The sequence below is a fragment of the Varroa destructor genome, unplaced genomic scaffold, assembly GCF_002443255.2.
Source record: "Varroa destructor unplaced genomic scaffold, Vdes_3.0 BEIS01000003.1, whole genome shotgun sequence".
Taxonomy (NCBI): domain Eukaryota; kingdom Metazoa; phylum Arthropoda; class Arachnida; order Mesostigmata; family Varroidae; genus Varroa; species Varroa destructor.
In genome coordinates, this window is record NW_019211456.1 from 13,191,730 (window position 1) to 13,217,016 (window position 25,287).

At 43.0% G+C, this 25,287-nt stretch overlaps 2 protein-coding genes across 13 annotated transcripts in view; one reads left to right on the plus strand and one right to left on the minus strand.

Annotated features, from left to right (window-relative positions):
* Positions 1–25,287, plus strand: part of LOC111248405 (glutamate receptor ionotropic, kainate 2-like) — a 315,895-nt gene that overhangs the window by 237,863 nt on the left and 52,745 nt on the right. The window lies entirely within an intron of this gene.
* Positions 3,089–25,287, minus strand: part of LOC111248403 (protein Njmu-R1-like) — a 60,462-nt gene continuing 38,263 nt past the window's right edge. For 5 of the 11 annotated variants that reach the window (XM_022800695.2, XM_022800696.2, XM_022800703.2 and 2 more), the window contains 5 exons: positions 18,731–18,925; positions 11,986–12,245; positions 11,434–11,621; positions 5,330–5,467; positions 3,089–4,455 (listed from right to left, as the gene is read on the minus strand). In XM_022800695.2, the coding sequence (XP_022656430.1) occupies positions 4,048–4,455; positions 5,330–5,467; positions 11,434–11,621; positions 11,986–12,245; positions 18,731–18,925 (1,189 nt within the window). In that variant the 3' untranslated portion in view covers positions 3,089–4,047. Of the gene's footprint in view, positions 4,456–5,329; positions 5,468–11,433; positions 11,622–11,985; positions 12,246–12,704; positions 12,763–16,179; positions 16,349–16,629; positions 16,836–18,730; positions 18,926–19,534; positions 19,552–19,825; positions 19,980–25,287 lie in introns of those variants that run through there. The other 6 variants (XM_086985515.1, XM_086985512.1, XM_086985514.1 and 3 more) reach the window with 6 other exon arrangements.

Consider the following 25,287-nt stretch of genomic DNA (forward strand, 5'->3'; position numbering starts at 1 on the left):
TATGAATACTTGCATAAGTTTTTACGCGTTCCATTTCAAACGTCGTCTAAAGTTATCATTGGTGGGGGAATGGCGGCGACGATACGGCTGTGCCTTATGTATAGAGATACTCTGTGGTTGCAAGCCATTCAATTTCCTCGCCTTGTGGTGATCAGAGAGACGGCGGTGATGCTAAGGCGCACAATTTGACCACAAGTCCATACCACCGGGTCAGGGAAACAAAGCAACAGCGTTGATTACGTTTAAAGGGGCGAAATTGTCTTTAGTTTCATCATGACCTACTTAAGTTTCTTTACTCGTTCTAGCATTTCGATTTCCAGAGAGAGCAATTGTTGGGTTTGTGTTCATTAGCATTTCTTTGCGCTTCATTCGTTTCTATCACCGAATACGCCACGTACAGGAACATTGAACCAGCTCTATGTAGTATAGCCGTGAATTACGTGGGTCTTAGCGTGCGAGAACATCTTCACTAAATGTCGTCCAGTCGCCGTTTATTGTCGGACCGCATGTGTTCTGTCATCGACTCTATGCGTGCATGCCGGCTGCTTGTGTATATGCCACGTATGTTCTTTTCCCTACAATCAAAAACGTTAGAACGTTTTTGATTGTAGACACAAGACGTTGTCTAAACACAACGTTGAGCAGACGAAAGAGCAACAATCCTTGCGATCCTGAAACGATATGATTAGCTGAAACGGTAACAACCAGAACCATGACAATGACCGCGTAAAACGAAGGCATAGCAGTGCACCATGGGGGGCACTGGAGAGTTTGAAAAAGAAAAAGGGAAAGATTGCGGGGCATATTAGGACATGTGATTGATGGTTTCCTTTATCGCCCTTTTCGGTACTACTGCTGCTGCTGCTGCTGCTAGCGCAGCTCTCCCAGGGGCCGCTGCGGTTGCGGAAGGGGTAGCTGGCGCTTGCACGTGTTCAATGGACTCAGTGGATTGACGCTGAGGAAAAAATGTGGAATGAAGGAGAGTACGGAAAAAAGTCATCGAAGAGCAACAACAGATCTACTGCCAATGTTAACATTCACTTTTTATAAATGCACCGAAGCCCCTGTCTGAAGTCTCCAAACGGAACAGAAAACGATTGAGCAAAACGGAGCTTCGAAGCAAAACAGCCGAAAACTATGCGTAAGACGTCTAACTCTGACTGACTTCAATCATGTAGGTGCCCATCCAAAGCCAGTAACTTGATAACTTTTGTTATTGGGTGAACCGCAATCCGCTACTTACCGCCGTTCGCTGTTGAAGTTTGAATGCGTTCGATATCCAGCCTTGACTTGATATCATCCTCTGCTATGGTTTATATCAGGAACGCGACACTGGCCGCGATGGCGGCGCCGGCGACAAACGAAGCGAGTATGTGAGATTGTGAAATAACACATTGGATATTAAGTTGATATAGCGTCAAGAAGCCTGTAGATATAACACAGCCAAATGGAGGGAAAGCCTTTTTATGTTTTAAGCTAAAAGAGGCCCATTGACAGCTGTCGCATTACCCACTATAACGGATGTTGTGAATTGCCTAGGACGTTCTGAGTTGACCCGTTCAAATTTTCATTTCAGATAATGAAAAATGAGACAGAGGGGGTTTCTTTGCATTAAAACCGATCTTCGAGGCTCCGAACAGATCGGACGGAGAACGCTATAAGGGATCACGCATGCAGTTACGCGTCTTAGTTAGCGTTAACTACAATATTAGAATGCTTGCACCAGCAATAAAGCCTAGCGAAAAACAATAGGATGTCCGCGTTACGGTTGGCTGTGGGCTGCAAGAATTGTCAGTCAGTCGCGCTATATAGATGGCTTCTATTTATCTTTATACCATTTTCTGTGTAATAACTCCTCTCAACAGGAGCATGCGACACCCTGCTGATATCCTTATCGTACGCAGCACGTCCTTCAGCCGTACAGCCACATACTACAAAGAACAACAACGCGTCACGCAATTTTGATTTCAGTGCGCAATCCAATCAGCCAAATAATTGAAAGAACCGATAGGTTTCCTTCTTTGGCAGAGTTTCCTCCGGATGAACTTCGGCATTGTGTTTAATCGAGCCAACTCATTTATTCTAGACGATTATATCCGAACGGAGATAGGCTGCCGGGACTACTCCAGACGCCTTTTAGTGGCGGAAGTTGCTGGCGGCGTTTGTGGCGATGATTATTGCCACAGTCTCATTGAAGTACAAACGACTGGCTTTTTCGGTTAGTTTGGATACAGCGGCGACCCGGTAAGGGCCTAAAGGCAAGTAAATTGAAAACCTCTGCGCTAGCAAGAATGAGCGTCTGACGCTAACACGGCATTCTGCTCTGGGTCTGGCGTAGCAGCAGGAACATCCCTCAGCCCTGTTTTTCCTAGTTCTCATGTATATAAGGCAAAACCCGTATCGAAAATCGAAAGATCGTTCTTTCATCAGTTTGACCTATAGAGTCTGGTAAAAAAAAAGAGCTTTTTGTCTGTTGCCCAAACGCCTTTTTCAAGCCGTTTGCAGGGTTTGATCGGGTTTTCTTTCCGACCGTATCATGGCCAGAATTCGCTTCTATTCAGAACTTACGTTCTTTCATTTTAGAGCATTCCTGGGTCGAAAGTATCTCTCAGCCGCTGCTCTTGGAGTTACGATAAATGCTTAATTCTGTAATTCTACTCTTCCCGAATTGCCTACCTATACGTTTCAGACTCATGCTATATCTATTCTTGGCTTCGACCGCTGTCTCTATTATTCTCTTTGTCAGTCTAGCGTAGGTTCTCTTCAGATGTTATGTAAAGAAGCATCATTTAATTATCTCAATAAAATCTACTTCAAGTATGCAAAAACATAGACAATGAGCCAAGATGGCGTATTTGTTTATATATATTTTTGTTATTAAACAAAAAGCAGCTGTGCTTCTAACCGAATGGGGGAATAATACCTAATAAACTAGTGTTTCGACCTATAATGAGCATGCTAATTATCCGTATGAGGCCCGGGTGAACTTATCATTTCTATGTATCGATCGTAAGTTTTATATTGAGGGCGTGAACCTTTCTTCATTTTCCCAGAAAGACCGTACTAATAATATAATTCTCAAACAATATAGAAATCATTGACAATGTTAATTGATTTATTCATTATTCAGTTCATACTTACACTCTTATATTCATATCATTGTTATCGCCATTTTAGCAAAGTACTTAGCTCATCGACGTAGGCTGGAGCTGCGGAAAGAAATCATCTCATTCTAATTGTTAGATGCTCATTTTAATATTTACGGGCGTTTGAACCTTCTATGAGCTAGCTCAAACACTTGAGATTTATCGTCGCGGACACTGAACTCCGTCTACTGAATCGTCCTTTTCATATTACCAATTTCAAGCAGATGTGACGGTAGTGCTCGGTACCAGCCGAGGCCACTTAAATAATGGACATTTTTTGCAAACCTTCGTGCTGAGGGAAGGCCGTCTGCTGGTTAGTTCGTCGTGGCAGACGCCTTTTGAAATCTATCAAAGACGGCACCTCATGCGGCCGAACATCTATTTTACGTTGGGCTTGCACAACCAGCACTCGTTTAGCAAATAGTATTTCGTGGTTATTAGATCAACGAGCACGGTAATTGGACAACAAACAGAACAGCTTGTGACGTCCGTCGTAAGCGCGATCGTTTCAAACTGAATACCAGTGTATCTAACATGGTGGCAAAAGGTGGTGAAAATGTAGACATGCGTTGACAATTATTTTCTATGGTTATCTACAGGTTATTGATGAGTTTTCTCGTTACATTTGTAGATCCAAGTGGGGCGCCACTGCACTGCATCTGAGACCGGTACTCAAGCTAATAGAAAATTTCAGTCGTCATGTTTGCTTATACTATTGTCCGCTCGAAGCTTATGTCTTAGCTGAAATGACAATGTCTTTCTACGATCACGATAGCGACGTGGATGATTACGATCACGGAGAGCAATGTCATTCTCGTACACATAATATATGTAACCATTAGAAGTTCGTGGCAGGCAAAGTCAAGCTGCGCGAAGCATCTGATCGGTGTCATCACCCACTCTACGAATTGGCTCGAATTTGTCTAAGCGTCGTTGAAGGCGCTGGAGCTGCCTCAGCGAATGTCTGATACCGGTCTTCAGGCAAATGCTCAAGCAGGATTGAGATGACATCTTCGCCCATGATCTCCTGACCGACACTCCCGTTACTGCCACTCGAGCTGCTACTACTCGTCGAACCCCGCGAAGACCCTCCAAAGCTTCCTTCTCCTCCATGATTATGGCCGTTACTGTTACCCTCAGTATTGTCAAGGGAATTGTTCGAACTGAAATTGTGCTCCGACATGGACAATCCAAGCAGGGTTTTGGTGTAGCCACACTCTTTAAGCAGTTTATAGGCGCGGTATAGGGCGTAATGGTCACTCTCGGCCTTACGAACGATGCGGCGTACCAGATTCATATCCTGGATAGTCTGCAATGATTGCACACAAAATATAAAAGCATAAGAACATCTGATAGTTAACGAAATGAGAATCGATAGGCTGTACTTATATACGGCTATAATAGGAACTTGACAACACACTCTTCAAATCTCTTTCGCCTTCCTACTTCATTCTCCTGACACTGTAACAAGCTGCAGCTATGCTCCTGTAGCTGCACTCAAGTTCTTGGCACTCAATTGCAAAAAAATTAGGCTAAGCGGCCAACTGTGGTGATGCTGTCTTGGTGTTTTCGCCCGCTCTCAGAATCCTTTGAGCATTAATGCTGAGTGCAGGCAGGCATGTCCCCATTACGAAGGTTATCAGGTCATCCTGCTTGCTCGCTTGCCCGTCTGCCTTCGCTTCTTTCTCGTCGTTCGCCTTGTTCCCTCGGTGAGATTTGTGTTCCAGGTCACGTTCGAGTCGTCCTAGATGCCTTGCTACCTTTCCAACGTAGGCTCTACTGGCCGTTGCTTAAATATGGGCTCTGGGCCACAAACGGTGGCCCAAGTGCGCTGTTGACTAGACGTTTAGCCCAGACATGACCCTTGTCTGGTTAGCCGGCACACACTACTACAGCGGTCAATACATTTCGTGTTTTCTTTATTGCAATAGCGATGGGCGGCTAATGCGTCAATATACAGGTAGTACTCGATGCACAGATACAGAAAGGTATATACACGTATACTTCTAAAACCGTTGCTTGACAAGTAGCTTACGCGCTCAGCTCATAACGGCTGATCGGAAAAACCAGCGCTAAACAAGTAAAAACAACTAGAGTTGGCTCACCCTAGAGACCGTGTACTGTGTCGGAGCTTATTGAAATAGTTACCGTACACCTCGTAAATGTGCGATAATGTTTCATACCCGGATTTTGTATCCCTCAATGATCCGTCGTAATACAACGGGGTCGTCAGGACTTTCCTGCAAGAGGCGTCGGCACCACTGAAGCGAGTCTTGTGAGCACTCCTCAAGCGACAACTCAATTCGACCTGACTCTTCATCCTGCGGAACATGAAACCAAGATGATTGTACAGGAGTACATAAAGGCGTCTCTGTTATTAAAGTTCTTAACTAATTAAGTTATCATTATCAAACTAACAGTACGTAACATAATAATCCACATCCTTGACTCGATAGGTAGAACTATATATGATTCCATGTTATTTATCTCGATGTGTCTACCTATGTACGAAAACGACTAATGCCCAATAGCGTCAATATATGGATTGAACAACAGCTGCCAGATGGTTTTGTGAGCGTTCAATCCGTTACGTACCATAATGCACGTGAGCACGATTAGCTCTTCAAAGGAAAAGTGGAGTGCAAGTTCACGGAGCAGGCTTCCGTAGCAGTGGCAGTAGGCCGTGCCTAATTACAATGGAAATTTCTATTTGATGATATTGTGAGCAGTAAACGATTCAATAGCATACGTAAGCCCGTCAATGAAATGGACCCTTAGACGATCCAGTTTGCTCGCCTGCAGTGGAAAATACGCTCCGCTGGCAGAGAAGGTATGCTTTGCCCTGCGCGGTGTCGGCAAGTCTTCAAGTGAAGCGAACTAGTGCAGGGATTAGGTTGAAAGAGAAGTGGAAGCGCTTTGGCATAGACGAATGGGTATAGGAGGACAACTAGCACTGCTTGAGATACTGCTACTTAGTGACGGGGTCTGCATTTTATATTAGACACATGACTTAGATTTGAATTCAAACTTTCTCTTGGCTCTCAACCGCCTAATTTAACCAGCGAAAATCAGGAGCCAACAGGGGGCAGTACCCATTTATACAGCGACAAAGATGAACATCTCGTCGCCAATCCCTATGCCGTCTCACTAGCAACTCCACAATCAGACTACTCTTTTACGAATATCTCCATTCAGATGCATTATCTACCTCAACTTCTTGTCGCGAACAACGTGTGTTCCTTTCCAAAATTATATATGCATAAAATATATGATTATCTGGAACTGGAGTTGCTAAAAAATACGTTATCTTTATGTAATCTATATTCATATCTTATTTGGAAAGCGTGCAGATGCTCGACCGTCGTATGTAATAGACCGTATTATTATTATGGATTTTTGCAGTTAATAAATAAACATTACCAGAAAAGCTATTTTCTACCTATATACGTGATCAATTGCGCTATTTGAGCAAAAACTTAAAGTAAGTTCATGGTGACGCACAAAACATTGTATCTAAAATATTTCGTACTTTATTTAGATCTCCTATAATAAAATAGATAGAATTTAAATTAATATTAACGATTATATTTGCATTGATTTAGGTAAGTGTCGTTATGTAACAGGAGAACAGAGATCGTATTCTATTTTACCAAAACCCTTATACAGAATTTATTGCTTCCAGCAAAAAGCTGTGTACGAGATAACATGGTCTCGATCTACGTGTTTCCTTTAGTCTCAATTATTTAAGGAAATTATTAGATACGAGTAGATAGAATCATGTAAGCGTCCCACAGTGCAGCAAAACGAGGGCGCGGTGTTGAGCGATCAAAAGCACTACCATCAAGTTAACGTGCATCGCTGAGATGATCGCACACATCTGACTAGTTTAAAGACAAGTGAGGATCTAAGGCTTCTAACGTCAAATGGTTCGATCTTTAACTTGCGGCGCAGATATACGGTTACAGCTGGATCTAATCTTTACCAGAATCGAGGATAGCTGTGCTTCTCTATAGCAACCGGAATAGCTATGGAACACAATGTAGAAAGACAAAACAAAATCGACCAAAAAGGGGGGTACAAAACATAGCGGGATGATCGCTTCAGCTTTTGCTGCCGCTTCTCCGCTGGCGGTCGCGCATGGATCACTACGTCGGCAGCCACCGCCATCGCCTCATCCAGCAACCACTTTGTACTGTCCTCGTCTACACATTGCCCTTAGATTATGCCCATACCCCTGATACTCGTCCCAATAGATTTGGCTGTCCTTTACTTTGTGTCTCGGATGTCAATCGGGACGAGGCGGGGCAATCTAGCCTGGCCAATGCGTTCGATGCTGATAGCTGGCGCCCGTTTGGGAATCTCTCAGTAATTTCTCGCAAGAGACGTCAACCGCGTCATAGCCGCTCTTCTCCGCTTGCCTCCAATTGTTCCCATTGAGCCTTCTCTTCCTTCAGCTCTTTCGCACTAGTTCGTCCACTATATCCCGCTGTATTTCCAGCCACTGCTGGCAACTTCATCTTATCATCCGGGTCATTGTTGTAAAGCATTTTCCATTTAGTCGGCACCATGGCCTGTCCTTGTGGCCGGTGCTACTGGCGAAAACATGCCCGTTGCTGTTTTCATCACCACCACCGCCGCTGCCCTTGCTGCTCTTCTCTGAGCAAGCAGGACCTCTTCAGTTCTTGCTTCCCCTAGTCTGCTTCCATTGAGCCGCTGTCAATTCGCTATTTCTCAGCATCTTTTTTCTTTCATCATCTAGTGACCTCAGGCTCTGTGGTCCACAAAGCTGCTTTCATTTCTGTTCAGCAAACCTAAACGTAGCAAGCGAAGGCGTATGTACATCCATTAAGTATGTTGATTAGCAAAGAGGGGCTGCTAGCTTGAAGGGGGCAGTGCTTGTTTCCCGTAGTCGGTTTTTGCGCCTGCATGAGTGTCATCCATCACAACGCAGGCGGGACGCGACGCATATTCAATGGATCCTTTTTGCCGATGGTAACACCGCTATCACGATTTCAGCCGCTGCCTCTGTCAGCAGCGTGTTGAAGAAACTGTTATAGCCGGCTCGCCTGTGCTCGTCTTCGTCAGTCACCGCCGCTTCGTCCTCTTCATGATTTATTCTCTCTCCTTTTTCCTATTTTCGCCACTGGGCGATAGGAAAAAGAGAAAGAGAGAGAGCCACTCGGAGAGGAGGATGGAAGATCAGAGCGAGGTCAACGGCCGAACAAGCTATGGCGGAGCAGACGACTCTCTATCCGTCGTCTGTGGAGCTGGCTGTTGGCGCCATCCGAGGAGGGTGGCTGTCGAAATGATGGGAGTCACACCCATGCGCACAAGGATTGCCCAAGATTTAAACTTTTCCAAAGTCAGCAGTAGCATCGACTAGGCAGAGGCTTTGACTAGTTTCAAGTCCGTTTGGCTGAAGCTGTCAGGAGGTGCGGTTAGGCGGCTACAGCCAGTCCGTTGAATTGGACCGAGTCGAGTTGGCTGGGCTCGAATAGTCGTCATCGTCGTCGTCGGTAGTAGCGGCAGCAGTAAATCAGGTGGGGACGATGTGTGTGTGACACCGGGGATTTTCAATGGGACAAGCCTTCCACTACCCGTTAAGCTATAATAGAAGAAGCCGTATAGAACCTAAAGTTCTGTTCTATGCACCCAAATATTTGTCTATATGCGAATGCTACGACTGCAGTTTAGCTGATCTACTCCAAATGTAAATACTTGTTTCCGTGCTATTTCCACGATAAATGTCGTTCCATTCGTGGATGTAAAGATGTTTGGGATAACTACTTCAGTGGGAAAAACAAATTTGGACCCGGATTTTACGGGTACACTGAGTAAGCCTCAGGTCCACAAATAGAAAATTAATAGACGGGCGATGGAAGAAAACAAATAGCATTGCAACTAACTCGGTTTTAGTTTTGCCTATCATATCTACTACATTTTCGCTCACCAAATAAAGCAAATAGCAAGTATAAATACTAAACATTTAACTGTCTAATAAAATAAAAAATAAAAATACTCTATATATATAAAGCTAACATGACACAGGTCTGCTCTTGGAGCGACAGAAACTGTTAGGCGCCAAAAAACAAGAAAAGTTTGCGTAAAATCTCACAGACGTCAATTATAAGAGGTTATTACGTGTAGTAAACGAGAGTCTGTAATGGCGTTAGCGGTGCCCAATATAGCGATTTGCTGGTCGAATATAGTAAGAATAGACTGCAACAAAACCTGTTAACATGTTTGTCCGGATAAGAGCTACCTTGTACAAAGTAAAAGAGCAGACGGACGTTGTGAGGGACAGTGTGATGACATATATCTAGCTATGGAGCAGAAGGGTCTATGGGAAGAAACGTTGGGCAACGAGAAGAATGCAGCCTGCCGATCGAAATCAATTTATTTCTTAAGGGGGAGACAGAGACAGAGAGAGAGAGAGAGGGGGGGGGGGAATAAATGAACGAAGTTCATGCGATATTAGGCAAATTGGCATAAAATAATACAGCGAAATTGATACATAGTTTAATCGATGTGGTTTTAACTACTTCTGAGACACTCATTGAATTAAGAGCATTGCTACGGTAGGCATAAATGAGTGCAAGCGCTACCTTTACATCAAGTGCCATTGCTTCTTTGACCACTGTTATGGTAAACCGTTAATGGGCTCAGGAACGCCACTGACCATATCAGTAAAATCGCCAAATCCAAACTATTGGTCAGTTGCTACGGATATCACTTCTACTAGGATTTCTATTAGGATTATATTTACCAGGACGCTCGGAGTGGCTGCATTAAATCAAAGTAATCGATTGCTGTGAGCTGAAGGTATCTTGTAATCTGTTTATATTATTTTAATTTTACATACAACCTAATATTTATAGGTCCATGTACAATTCGAATAAGAATACGTCTTAGAGCTAAGAAGCTTGCTTATTTGAACACGACAAGCCGATAATATTACCTCAGATATTCGACTTTCCACGGTACAAATTTCGCTACTTTAATAATGATGTCAGTAAGTCCCGTTGGATTTAAGGAGGGACAGAAGCATTCTAGAGCTAATAAGAAAATCCTGCAGGAAAGCCTGTTATGATCTCCGGCTCCGTTCTCCTCTCCAATCGCTGTCCCAAATTTCAGACAATTACTTTGGGATCGGTTAGGGCAATTGTTCTTTCCGTTGAGTTGCTATGCGAAATCAGCAGTCAACGATGGCGCAGGACGAGGACAAAGCAAGAAGACCTGGGGAAGAAGGCTACGTGAATTCCTTGTATGCACGGAAAATGTCTCGTTCTAGCTGCGAAGTAGGTAGAAAAGAGCGTCCATTAACGGTGATACGCCTTCTACCGACTACACACTGTTGAATCATCGTCAAGCGGAAGAAGCTAAAGCGCTGACTTGCATTGCCTCGCTTACTCTGTGAGTGAGCAACTTTTGCGGTAAAGTACTCCAGCAGCAATCACGATCTAACAGGCGAGAGGGCACATGATCGGCCTAAAGACCACTCGAATACGAAGACAAAACGACTAAGAAAAAGGTCATCGCCGACAAAAGGTATTGAAATATGTCTAATTATCTGGACAAAAAAAGTCGTCGCACGTCGCCTGACCATTGATATACTGTGGCTTTCTATTTATCCGCTCTTCAGCGCTCAAAGAGACAGCTTGCTTGTCGCATTTAGGGAAAGTAGAAACGACGACCGTAGCTCCTGTAGAAGTAACTACTGTCGGGTCTTTCTTTAGACCTCACTTACCTCGTTTACTGAGAAAAAGCCGCTTAGAATTCAATCCGAAGCTACCATCGCGGTTCTTTTTAATCGATGATTAAGCGATAAAAATGAAGCTGGAAAAGACCCTAGTAGATGAACGTAAGCGGGACAGAGTTCGGAACAAACTGGACTGAACGCAGGGGGTGGCAAGACTGCGACACGACATCACCGATGACTAGTGGGTTCCAGCGGTTTCAATGAAAGCATGGAAAAGACCTTAATTAATCGGTTCAATAACGATTGCTTCAGTTCCTCAGAGAGCAGTCATCAACAAATTGCCCGGCAGATCGGAACATAGACTTCCTACATGTCTGCCCTATTCTACAACTGCAGCTATATCTGCACCGCATTATACTGCAGGCATTGATGGGAAAAAGATACAAGCTCGCTTCCGCTACGAGCTGCAATGAGCAGCATATGACACGCTAATTGAGAAACACGTTTAATAAACAAACGTCGCGAAAATACTCCTTTGCTTTAACTTTTCTGTCTATGTTTATATAGCAAACATGTGCCAGTACTTACCTGACGGGCAACAATAACTTTAGGGAGAGTCGCGTTAATTTTCACCACTCGCCGAAGTTCATGCAATCCACAACAGGACATAAACATTGAAAGGTCGGAGCGGAGCTGAGTATCGATCACCTGCTCGATGTCGAGTGTTCCTCCACTTAGTGCCAGATGCAGAAGTACAGCTGTACGTTCACCTAGAGCTACTTAATTATGTCACAGAAACATAGGGGCAATCATGTTTCCTGGATACTTAGAGATAACGCTATAGACTATATAATTTTATGCAGAATCTAAGTAGGTTTAAGGTGACCTAAGCTCTCACAAAAATTATAATATACGTCATAACCTACGTAAAGCTCAGGCTAAGCCTGAGCTAGGGCCTGACTCCGTTTACCGCCCGTTTTGCGAGAAATCAGAAGTTACCTTTACTACGTAGATATGTAGATAACACAATTCCGCCGATAAATTATATCTTCACGTTAGGTAACATGTATATTCAAAGAAAAACGTATTAATCTGCATATTGCCTTCAATTTATATACTCTAGTCAGCCTCTTTCCGAACCTCTTAGTACATGCCCGATGAACAGGGTGCTCTGCCTGTGCCAGTCCTTCAACGAGTTTCTTGTCTCGTCAGGAAGACACTTTTCAGCGTTAGTTAGTTTGTTAGCGTGACGTCGCATAAACGCTTCAACTTCGTTAAGGAAGAGGTCGAGTGTTCCGTCGTCGGGTGCCAACAGCGCTAAACAATAACCCTGTCCACCTGCGATTCCGCTCTGAAGTTTTGCGAATAGCTGATACACACACATGATACTACCACGAGTGCTGAAATTTCAAAATGATAACAAACATGAAAAAATCGAAATCAATTAGTAGAAAACAAAATGCAAAATTGTACACGTCAGAATCGAACTAAAAATTGTGCCCTTATTGAGTATGGCCTAACTTCCTTTCTGAATGTCCTATTAGTACATAACATTACAGATTTGATGTAAAATCTTATGACTTCGGAAGCGTGCACCACGTGCACAGCTGTTCACGTGCTCATACCTTTTCTGTTATACATAAAGAAACTGAGCAGTCCATTAACTACGGTAGGCACACGCATTGTAGGAAACAAAGAAGGGATGTTCGAATTCTAAGATCTCTACTTAGCTATTTTTTTCCAGATAAATATACATGTATATATAGTATTGTCTCTGTGATAACTCAGTGAGTAATGTATTTGCCCGCTAAACTTAGGGACATGTAACAAGCCAAGTTCTAATCCGGGTACAGACACACCTTGTTATTGTGTGATTTACGGTGATGGGCACGCATCTAAAGAAAGGCGCCCGCAAATCTGGGCGAAGGTGAAACGGAAAACCGACATGAAATTTGGTGAGTTATCCTTTATCCTTAATGCTAAAATGCGATATGAAAAGTTAGGAGATAGTTAGCGTCTATGCCAATACCAGCCTTCCGCTTTCCCGTAGAGCCTTGAGACCTTTTCTAGGCAGGTTTTCGTATACAGTCATTATTTGTTCGAGTTAAATTTACGCATCCGTTAATATCGGTGGCAGATGCTGCCGGCCTCGTCTGTATAGTCAATCAGATTACACAATAGCTCCCCTATATAGAGCGATTGAGTTAACGATCTAAGGCGAAAATTATAAGGTTCACAAGAGGAGCAAACAGATATAAGATGTGACAATGACGACTCGCTCCATCCGAACACATGATTACTCAATAGGCTGCGCTATGAACAGTTAGAACTTTAATAAATAGCCTTCATTGACTGTGGAAATCTATAGTGCAGACGATAGCTTTGCTAGCAAGTCTGACTCTTCATTCAATGGCCTTTCAATCAAATCTACAAATTTTGACGCTCTTCGCGCGAATCACAGGATTCAAAACAATTGTCTAAAGATCCCGTATACATATGTAAAAGTATACACGTGTATTCGAAAACGGGAATTGGCTTTCGAGGGTTGACCGATAAACGAATGAACGATTACATCTCACGTGGAAATATCCTATCAGCAACCTTAGACTTGTCGGTACTAAGTTAGAATTTCGAAAATAGGCCGTTTTATCCACACACTTTGAGTATGTGCCCAGGGGGCTTAAATGGACGATTTTCTTGGTTACTAATCTCGTTGGAGTGCCTAAGCTGTTCGCTTGGTTAATTTATGATTGAATAAAAAATTGCATGTTTTTCGCGATTTTTGCACTCGTAGGAAGTCCTACTTAGCCTGGAACCCGGGTGCACAGACAACAGGATATCAAGCCCGGAGGGTACCATGGTATTGTTGATGTGGCTGAAAGTTTGGCATCCTGAATGTGGATTACATATAGCTATAGACGTTGAACGATTTACTCGCATGAGTGTTTTTTAACAATAATCTCTGCACGTGTTCGATGATATATTGGTTCTATTTCGGCTTTTATTCGGCATGCATAGAGACCAACGTAATTAACTCGTTTCGTTGCACAGAGATAATATATGAAAGTATAAGGCGGCATAGATTACAGCTTAGATTTTCTGTTACTGCTCGAAGTTTTAATCATTGATCGTTTGAGACTGGTTGAACTCGAAGGCCATTGAGCCCCACAACTTTGCCCTTGATTGTTGTTAAAGCAACTTTTTTCGCCCATGACAATTTATACACTGGACCCTGTTAGTTTTGGTTATCTAATTTGTATGATTACCAATCAATGTATTTAGTATCGCTTAGTCACTACCGTGCTTGCCGACGTTCTTGTTCGAGATTCATCGACAGATGCCTTATATATATACATCTCTATTTTTTTCTCACACAACGTTCGATGCACAGTTCTGCTATAGCAGTAAACGATCTTTGCTAAAGACAACTTTACGATACGTTTCACTTTTGCAAAGACGTTCTCGTCGTTACTGCGAACTTTCTACGGACTGACAATTTGCTGGCAAGGCATAATGAGTTTGTCTTACGACGTACAGCGCTCAGTGGCTTTACGTGTCAACAAAAAAAGGTGTCCACTTTTGAGGCAGTCCAGGGCCAGTTCCTTCGGCTGGATCACGAACATCAGAAGATTAACGAATGAGACACATGTAAAATCTGGATAACTTAGAAAGTTGAGATACAATATGATCGTAGTGATTAAAGTGAACGAAATAAGTGCGCATTACCCAACTATAGAACAACTCGCAGACATGGTCATCATGTTAACGAGAATACAAACATCCTATGTTGACTGAGGCCAACAAATAGACAAAGTTGTTATTTGTTTACATTCTATCACTAAGCCGTCGGCCAAAAGCGTACGCGCGAATCGAAATGAAGAATGGCTTCTAAGTAATACTACGAACAGCGCGAGGGATGGCTGCGTCAGTACGAGAAACTGCACAAGCTTATTATCGGCACGTAGCTTACTGTATGTTTCTCTGAACGCACCAAAACGATCAAAAGTATGTTACACAGAAACAACGATCGCCGGACAAAAAGGCTGACCGGTTTCTGATATCGCCAAACGCAATCTGAACAGATATTGCCATTGTTGTTGTTGATAAAAAAATAACTCGTGTATATAATTCCGAGAGCTCTAAGTTTCCGGTCGGTCGCTTTTAACAGGCAGTTTCTTCATCCCTCCATTGGTGACGAGCGGAACGAAAACATATGTGAGTTGCATACTTTACTCAATACAGGAAAAAGGACTATTAAGAAATAAATAGGTTAGCTAGATCCACGACTTCCAGCAGCTCGCTCCGGTTACTAATACTGTCTCATAGTCATATACGGCAGACTATCTAACGGTCCAATCGACGACACCTATTAGAAATTTAGCTTTCTCTCGTGACGAATTCAAGATGACGCGGCGCGGTGTCGCACAGCGCAATAGCAAACGGCAGCTTTATATTTCTGTTATATTCTGATGTTAAGTGAGTTGGTGAAGACAGTTCGATCAGAAGATCGAGGTCCACGTGTTGCCGTCTGTGCCCCATGCTACGCCGCTAGGCGGCAGCGGGCGTATAACTTGTTCTATTGGCGCAAGGGCCGTAGCGGTGGTGTTCTGCCGCGTGACTACAATCGGCTTTTAGCGATGCGCTCGTCAGCCATTACTGCGGCTGCGTTTGCCTAGTCGGTTCATGCAACCTTTGATAGGTCGTTCAACTGTCTGAAGCACGAATCTTCAAACTGATCTGTAGTGTATGCGTATGAATGGCGGCGTGAGCATCTGAACATCGCTATCCGATGTGCAGCCGTGTCGCGCGATGCGACTGACTGAGTCAAATCGATCGAGCTCGGAGTCCCAATGGTTAGCGACGGGGTCGTCGCATCGGAAAATAGAAATCGGGCGCCGAAGGTGCAGGGGAGGACTGGATTAAGGGAAACACAGCCCACAAAAGAAAAAATAGCCACTTCTAGGCACGGCAAAACGAAATGCATAACGGCTACGATCTATCGGAACTATGGCTGCCACCGCCACTCCAGAAGTTGTCTGTGGCAGTGCAGCTAAATGAATCCAGTAAAGGAACTGTGGTAGCAAACTATACTGAGAGATCGGTAAGGAACAAAGTAAGAAAATGCAAAAAGAAGTATTACACTATAGCGTATCAGAATTACGTAGAAATACTTGTACTGCTTTAGATAGCTGAGGCTATACATTTTATCTTGACTTTTGCCGTACGAGGGCTAAGTCACACGATGACCATGATACTTCGTGATGATGATAATAGCACAATATTCAACAGTGTACTACTGATTATTCTGAATTTCAAAGTTGCGTAGACACCGACATTCATATCTGGTTCGGTTATGGGATGATATCTCGGTCATCGAACCGTTGCAATTGAGAGTAGGACGAACGGGCAGGATCACTAGAAAACGACCTGTGCAAACGCTCAGTACTGATGTCAATGACCTGACACAGTTCTGATGCTTTGCATTCTGAAAACATCAATATAACTGAAAAAAAAAAAAAAAAAAAGAGAACTGTTTAAAAAAATAAATCAGACCTTCCCCGTCCATGTCGTCCACAAGTGTGAAATGATCAGGTTTCTGTTCATATGAAGACAAATTCAATACTGCATAGCAAAAGAAACGCAACGTGATCGTAAACAAATTTGGTTTGGGCATCTGCATAGATACTTATAGTTTCTATTCTATCAATCACCTCAAGAACGTTTTCGACGTATTTATGGGCCATGTGCCCTAAAACGTAACTAAAATAATACGCTTTTGCTCACTCGCGTCTACCATCCAGCGGCGAAGTTTATAGCTTAGCTAAGAGTTCCTGTTGTGGGTTGCTTCTAGCCTTGACGGGGACAAAAATGGTATTTGCGCGTCCCCTTGCACGTGCACTTTGAGAGAGGTAGGCGAACAGTTTTGTCGAAGTAGAAGACCGAAAAGAACCGACAACGTACGAATAACGGCTCGTGGTTAACACGGCGGCCTTCAACACCGGAAACGAGAATCGATCATACATTTTCCAAACGAGCCTATCAGCAGCGCATAGAAGCGAGGCCCTCTGTGAGTCCTAAGCCTTATATATGTATGCTAGCTGAGAACAGTATCGATTTAACATGCAACTCGCAATACTAGAGATATATATATATATAAGCTGGCACAAGCACAAACTCACCATTCAGATGAATATGATCGTGCGTCAGCTTTTTGTCAAAACTCCCATTGAAATTTTGTTGGTAACGCATAACCGACGATCGTTATTGCCAACCTCTGTGCGGTTCGCAGCGAATACAAACCCTTTTTATTATTAATTAAATTGATAGGGTTAGGACACTGGTAGAGGCACAAACAATTTGATTGTCTTAGAATCTTAACTTGAATATTAACGACCGTTCTCAAGAGGAGAGTATGTATTTGGGAAAGATAATTGTAACCAGACAGATTTTCGGCCTTTATAAGCGTCTGGGTTCTTGGGACGTTTAGCCTAAAGTAAGTCCAAAACTCAAGCCCACTGAATTTTTGCATGTAGCATGCTATAACTATTTACCAAAATGACCTCACAAATCCGAAGATGCACAGCACCTTGAGTGGCTTTACATAAAAATGCGGCTATAATTATCTAAACATATTACTATATGCGCTCCACTATATGTTGCGGCCCACGACCTTCCCCGTAACCGAGATGGCATCCTTGATATAAATGGCCGACTAGACTATTGTACCTAACAAACGCACAAACAGATTCGCTGCCATAATTGGCATATTTAAACACCATTAAGTTGTCAGGTGAAACACTACGAACATTGTCAAGCCGAAACTCAGCGTAGAACATCTGTTTTTACACACTTCCCTAGCGTAAATATATTTCGGCATAACCTGTACAAAAATTTCACGTACGAGCCGAGAAGGAAATGTTATGGTGGCATAGTAATAAAAAATTGACATTTTCAATAAATCGCTATTGGTACCATCCGGTTGTTTTTTTAGCCCGCATGCCAAATCCATGTAGCGTTTTTACAGGAAGAAAAAACATACTTTTTAAGATCGGATCTCATAAAGCCGACCGCAGCCAGCCAATACGGTGGCAAGCCGACATGGCAAGCCAAGTCAGCTCCAGATTTACACATTCGTTCTAGGTCAACACGCATAGGTTTCAATAACACCATGGCGGGTGACTACATCCGAGTTCTCTAAGACGTCACTCTGAGACGCTACCTGCATCGAAATGAGTTACTCATTCGCTTAATTTGAACACTTTCTTCCCTTCGATACGCCAATACACACGAATGCGTCAATCCATTTCAGACCCGAACGACACAAATGGTTCGGCACCAGTCGTTCGACGCTATGGACGCATCGCCACTGACGATTCTTTCGGGTCGATTGCTGAATGCTCACGGTCATATTTGTAAAAGGATAGGCTTATGTATGTAATCAGATCAGGACCGCATAAATGGAACAAAATCCACTGAACAGAGCAGGTAGGCCCCGTGGGTGCGTCATCTGGCGGCGACAGACTAATGATTATCGCGAAGCGACAACGAAAGCATAAGAGAAAACTGGTAAGGGACGATACAACACGAAATAAGAAAGAAGTACATAGATGAAAAAGAAAAGACTCTGCTATATCTGTAGATACTTCTTGGCCTTTTTTCTGGAAAGAACGTGCTGTCGAACGAAGTGGACAACCGAGGCGGGATTACTGCGAAAATGCTTATGCACTAAAAGGGCCTGAAGCTTTGCCTCGTTTAAATGGTCCTAGACCAAGTAAGGTAACAGCTGACCATCAGTAATTTTAGTCGTTAGGCATAGTGAAGTTCAGTGGGCAGCAACTAGTGGACCTTGATTGAGTAGCCTGAGAAACGGGAAAGGTGCTCTTACCCGACATCGAGTAAAGCTGCTTTGGCTCCGCCTTCGAGAACGATGTCCTTTAGCTGAATTCTCTTTTGTAGGAAGCATCGTAAATCAGTTTCTTTTTCACCACTGAGGTTCGTTGCGAGAATATTGAGATAAACATGTTGAGACGCTGGAGATTTATTCGTTGGGTTTGCTTCCAGCTCGGGATTTGAGCCTTTTCTGCAATACATAAAACGCCACACGGTTAACTAGTAATCGCCACATAAAATGCAAATACTTTACAAAGGGTAGAAGACACGCTTCATAAGAAGAGTACGCCGTCCGCGATAGTCGGATCTCTGCACAATTTCTAATGAATTTCTGTCTCCGCAAGGTGATCTACAGCTTTTTCCCATTAATGTGGCGGGTGCTTTTCGATTCATGTTTGTTGTTTTGTTAATAAACAATTATAAGTTGATTACAAAATTTCAATCTGTGTCGACATCCTGGAATGAAGCAGGCTGCCGAATTAGTAAACATTTGCCTATACTGTATTATTGTTTGGATACTTGTGCTATAAACAGTTAGAGCGGATGCTATTAAGATAGCTAACGTTAGTTGCTGATAGCCGTTTCTCTCGGTAGACTATAATATGAATTTCCTAAATCTGTGTTACAAAGTCAACAGAGTACAATGGTGTTCGGGTTGCAAGTCAATATTCGTTAATCTCCGCTCTCATTTAGCAGAATTATGCGAGACGTGTTAGGGATTGCATTGGCTGATCCTTGCAGGCTTACTAAGGCCTCCCTATCCATCTCTGATACTTCTTCGGTTGACTATTGAACGTACTGTACAACGACGCAATTATGCTTTGTCTTTAGCCAATCCGAGCTTTTGGTCCGCGTTTTTCTTAGTGGTTACTACCGTTGCTGTGGCGGTTATCTCGGTTACTACGTTTGCTGTTTGTTTTCACGACGTTTACGCTTTCCTTTAAATTTGCGGTTACCGACCCCGAAACGCAGTTGAGTCGATATCCCGTTGATCGACGAAGCACAGACGCAGCAGAAAAAAAAATAGCGATAAACACGCGGCTGAAAAGCGAAGCAGACAGATATGATATAGGTAGGAGAAACAACAGACCCAAGTTCGCGTCCAGGCCAAAGCCCGAGTCGACTCGCGCGTCTTAAGAGGTAGCATCGTTTCGCTAACAGCCGATGCCGGTGCAGCGTCCACATTGATCATAGTAATAACGAAGCCGCACCGCTATGTGAAGTCTTCTAACGAAAAAAAAAAAAGCACTACACTGTTCAGAAGAACTATAGACACGCAGCTGAGTGTCAGACTTCACTAGCGAACCGCTGTTTCTAAAAGCAACCTCATTATTGTCCGCGATGTAACAGCAACAACCTGTGCTCGCATTTTTATGGTGGCTGTCACGACGCTTTTCGAGGCGGTCTGAGTTCTTTTTTGCCATCAAAATTACCGGGCGTTCGTCGACCAAAGGTATTAGCTGGCTGGCGACCGATTCGTGTTAGGGAGCTGTGGCGAGCGAGCGATTAGAATAGCTGAAAGAAAAGTTCATCTTGAATCGTCTATTCTGTATAGCTCGGTAGTTTTGGCAGTCCACACTCGCATTTAATATCTGTTCCACATATCGATATATGAGTTGAGATCTAGGTGGCTCGTTTCGGCTGCTGCTACCAGTAATGATAACGTAAGTACTCTACCCTTTTCTGTTTTGTGTTTTACCTCTTTTCATTCGCACTTGTTACGACTTAAGCTTGATATTAACAGTTAACGAAAAACACTACGACTCTCTCTGGTAGCATTATGGTGATCGGTAAAAAAAAAAATAGCGTCGTTATAGCTCCCACAGCGACGAGGATTACACAGGTCGTTTACTATCCGAGGCATTGCATATTGCCCGTTGACAGTCAATGAATAAACCATCTTTTGCCATATATATCCGTTTGTATTCATGGGATGTGGGGGGACGACTATTTCTATTTTTATCAAAATGATAAAATTGTCATCGATTGTGAGGCAGGCCCAAACAAAGACGTGATCGCGTAAAGATTTCATTTCACTTGTACAGCTGTCTCGCCCTAGCAGTCGTGCTACATAAGTACAAAATTTGAGATTTACAGTTCGATCGAGTGTTTGCTGTTTATAAAAAAGCAAGCGGCGATAACTTGTGATGGCAAAGACAAGTTTCTCTCTTCTTTTTACTTTAACTTGTCGACGTGATCGAGATTTTTGCTCAAAACTGGTGTATTAAACGGCTAATTTAGCGGTTCGAAGTAACAAGTTCAATTTGGCAATTGGTAAGTAACGTATTAACTAGAAAAATAAATTTGCCGTCATAACTTCTTCTGTGTAGTACAGTCGACAACGACAATTAAAAGGGTAGCTAGAAACTACGGAACCAAATGAATGACACTTAGCCTAACTTAGGCTCGTAACTGCAGCATGTAACATAAAATCACTTCCATTCTGTCAATGACAAATTAATATCTAGAAGGTATCGAGGCCGTTGAAATACTCACCATTATGAGGTAAAGATAAGAATGTTTATTTAAGCGTATGTCGGTATTGATGTGTGTGTGTACTCATAACGCCAGGGTAACGACATAGAACTTGATATCGGGATCAAATCTGAGGCGCAAATAATGGTGCCCCAAGATCTAGAAATACGAAATTTAGCACACGTGTTTTTTTTTTTCTAAATTTAAAACATGTTAAAAAAAACAGGTTACCTGTTGTATCGATAGAACACAATCCGGATTTCGGTGGTATAGCTATTTTTTTAGTCGGTTACATCTACTAGCCGTTACTTGTTGTTGGAAAAAAATCGCTGTTAACAATTAGATGAGATATATATATATAGTGTGTTTTCAAGTAAATTTGTTGCTATGGAAGAAGGGATATTTTGCGCAATTTTATCTGTGAAATGAGTACACCGGTGCAACTAGTTAGCGGGCAAAGCGAAACACGCCGCTTATTATTGACAGTAATCAGCTATTAAAGCATATTCTGAAGAAGAAACGGTCCACATTGTTCGATGCATCTTATTGACCCGTATACTCCGCTAGCAATAAGGAATTAAATGGTCTTTGTTGACTACGCCAAAGCGGACCGATGTCTTCACTTTGTAAAAAGAAGAAACGCATCAGAGTGCTAATGCAACACAAGAATTTATAGCATCACCATCACTAAATAACCCACTGGGCTACCCATCGTTTTTTATTTGTTTGACGATGCCTAGAATGACAATGTAAACACGTTATTCGATATTTACTCATGCGAAGCTAGACGTATAAAAGAAATATAGGTAGTAAGTAAAATTGTCAGTGCTTCACTTAGAAAGGCGTTTGTGGTCATTTATGGTAACAACAAAAGTCGATTGAGCAATAGGTATTTCGCGGACATTCCTTAGGGCAATGTTTTAGTAACCTAAATTTTTTGCAACAATTTTTCTACGACAGAATTTTCTCAGCTTAATTTTAGACAACGCTGTGCTACTGCCTTTCTGTCCAATACAAATATAATAACGTGGTCCAATCCGAGCAGCCTCCATCTTTGCCCGAATGCGCTTGGGATGTTGCAAGGCGTTCGGTATTATCGTCTACGATTAGTTTCATATGTTAATACATAGGATAGAGCTATGTGAAGTCTAGCTTATTGCTTCAAGCGACCAGACTTAACAGCTAAAGCTATGAAACTGTCAACATTTCGAAGCGCCATAACAGGTAAAGACCGCTGAATTAGCGGAGCCCTGCCATTGACATCTAATTGGCAGAACGGAAACTCATCTACGAACTGTGGCACATCCGCAGCAATACGTCGTACCGCAATAGGCTGTGTGCCACCACTGACCAACTAGGCTTATATCATTCGACAACACAAAATGTCTAGCCGAGTCAGCGTAGTCGCGCACGTCGCACCATTTTCTGGTTGCCAGTGAGCGGTGGTATTTGTCTCTCTGGAGCACATGATCGTTCCTTAAATACCCGGTTCTACTCAACAATAAAGCCCGATTGTCACGAAAAGGGAAGAACAATTTCTTTGCAAATGTCTTGATGGCCTAGAAAGTTGCGCCCATTTTTGTATTGCGTGTTCAACTTTATCAGCAGTTAACCCGTTCGGGAGGCTGTGTCAACGATTTACCCATATCATTTCGTAACAGCAATGATCAGATGAGTTTCTGCTCAGAATCGGTGGGTCTGTGTGCCTTTGCATAACGCCAGCGTGTCGTCAATAATAGACAGGCAGGTATCTCCTGTCAACTTAAATTGTTATCAACGTTTCGACTTATGATGGTACGAACTAGTAGAGCGACCTTTTCAACGAAGGGCGAGTGATCGAGAATAGATATGCTATATACGCGAAAACGAAAATTATATTGTAAATTCTAAGCTATCATGTTAATGCTGTACGACATATAACCGTGCGCTCTAAGACAGTAGCTTAGCTTTCGATTATTCTGAGGCCTCTGTTCGCACATTATGACTTCTTAACTTAGTCGTGTTTGAAGAGTACAAATTTTTAAATGTATCTGCCAGCAAAACGGCTGGCGGACTCCCGAGTGATGAATTGGCCCGGATTATTGCAACCTTAGCTCAAAGCGCGAGCGCAACTTTTCTCGTCGAGCTATAACGGTCAGTCGTCCATAACGTTTTGAAATTCTCTCTACGAACTATCGTCTAGGGGGCTTTCATGAAAGATCCTGGAGAGCTTCGTAACTTAACCTGCCGAGACGCGTACTGGCGACCACTTATAGACGGTTCAGTCCGGTTGCTGGCTGTCTGAACGAGTGGTCCAAGCAACGTCTGAAACGTCACCAAACGCCCAAGGTCGGTCATCCGGAAAAGTCCCGAAATGAAGTGGAATTGGGATGGAAATTGGTCTGTGTCGTACAGCATTCAAACAGTGAATGCTGTGCTTTGTGAAATCGCTATGTTGCGAAAAATCTTTTGAACTAAAAATCACCTGAGCCGGCTTCAAATGAAGTTTCTCATGTCTCAAGCTAATGTCTGCGTATCCACTTGTTTAGAGAAACCAACCTACGAGTAAGCATTTCCTCATCGCCATGAGCCCTAATGCTCACACTGGGACAAATCGTATGGCCGAGTGGTAGCGTTTGCCACATCTGTAGTATATTTCCCAAGCAAAACAATATCATAACGAGTTCCCTATAATGAATAGTACGTCAATTAATCTTCCGCTAATATATTTACGGTTGTTACACTACTAAAATGTTAATTTCTTTATTATCTTAAAAGTAGTAACGCCGGTATGACCGAAATTTTCCAGCTTCCCTTTTCCTTTGCCAGGGTATTTTGTATTCACTCAACGTAGTCTGAATATATCCATGACCAGCTTGGGCTGTTTCATTGGCTTCAGCCGCAAACGAAGATGAATTTCTCTGTTGAATATGCCGGATTTGGTGACCTCGGCGGCGTAACATGCATCGTTCTATTCGATATGAAACTGTCTAGCCGGCGTAGGGCACCACCGCTTACAGTCTACATACTTATGTTGTGTATTGTTTACGATAAGCTGCACGGTAAAGCGGTTGATTAAAATAGTCACAGGCTAGAAAAGCGTTCGTGCTGGAAGGGCAGTTCATGGTAAGTTCTTTTCCAGCTTCAAATTGGCAAGCATAAAGTGCCTTCATAAAAGGAACTTGTTTTTGACCAGGGAACATTTGGTCAATGATTGTGTAAACGTATTGACAGATTACTAATAAGACGAATTCGATGAGAAGCAACAAATGGAAAAAGTTCACTGTAAAGTTATACGTTTGTTTTCAACGGTATATTAAAAAGCTAGCATCATCTTATAGCTTCTGACCCCCCCCCCCCAACGTTAATTGTAAGTTTCATGCTGGCCATCAGTGCGCCTAAGCGAGCATAGCCCTATATAGAATCCACATCGTTTCCGTCTATGTAGGGTTGTTCCGCGTTTGAGATAGCGTTAGAGATTTTTACGGTAAGTTCCCTTTAATCACAACTGGCACTGTGAACGACAAACATGTCACATCGGTGTCTTCACAATTACTGATATCTATTTTTACTGGTATCGTTGTTACTGTTGATTGCCTTTGGTCGACAATCGGACTGAATCTACTGGTAGGACCATGGACAACCCAGATGTGCACCGCCTGTAAAGCTCTTCCAACGAACCCACCGTTTGGCATTATCCACCTCTTGGTAGGCCTCCACCACGAAAACACAAAATGCTGTGAACGCATGAATAACAGACAGATTTGAGGCAGCTGAAATAAGGGATATAATGTTATTGGAGCTGAACCACATCAGGACCACAGCTTCCCTGGCGTTCGCTGGGGTGGTCCTTTCTGCGACAGTTGGGTCCACCCAACGGAACTAGTCGCCATCGCCGTAAAAGTATCCTTTGCGTCATATGCCTGTCATTTTGCTGTGCATCCGACATGCAGATATCTCTTTGTCTGTTCACCGCTGGTAACTTCTATTCAGAGCCATTGCTGCCACTCGTTATTGTTTCATGACGATGACGATCAACAAAGCAGTGAATATTATTCTCATAACGGCTTGTTATTTATATATGAAGCAATCATCCAC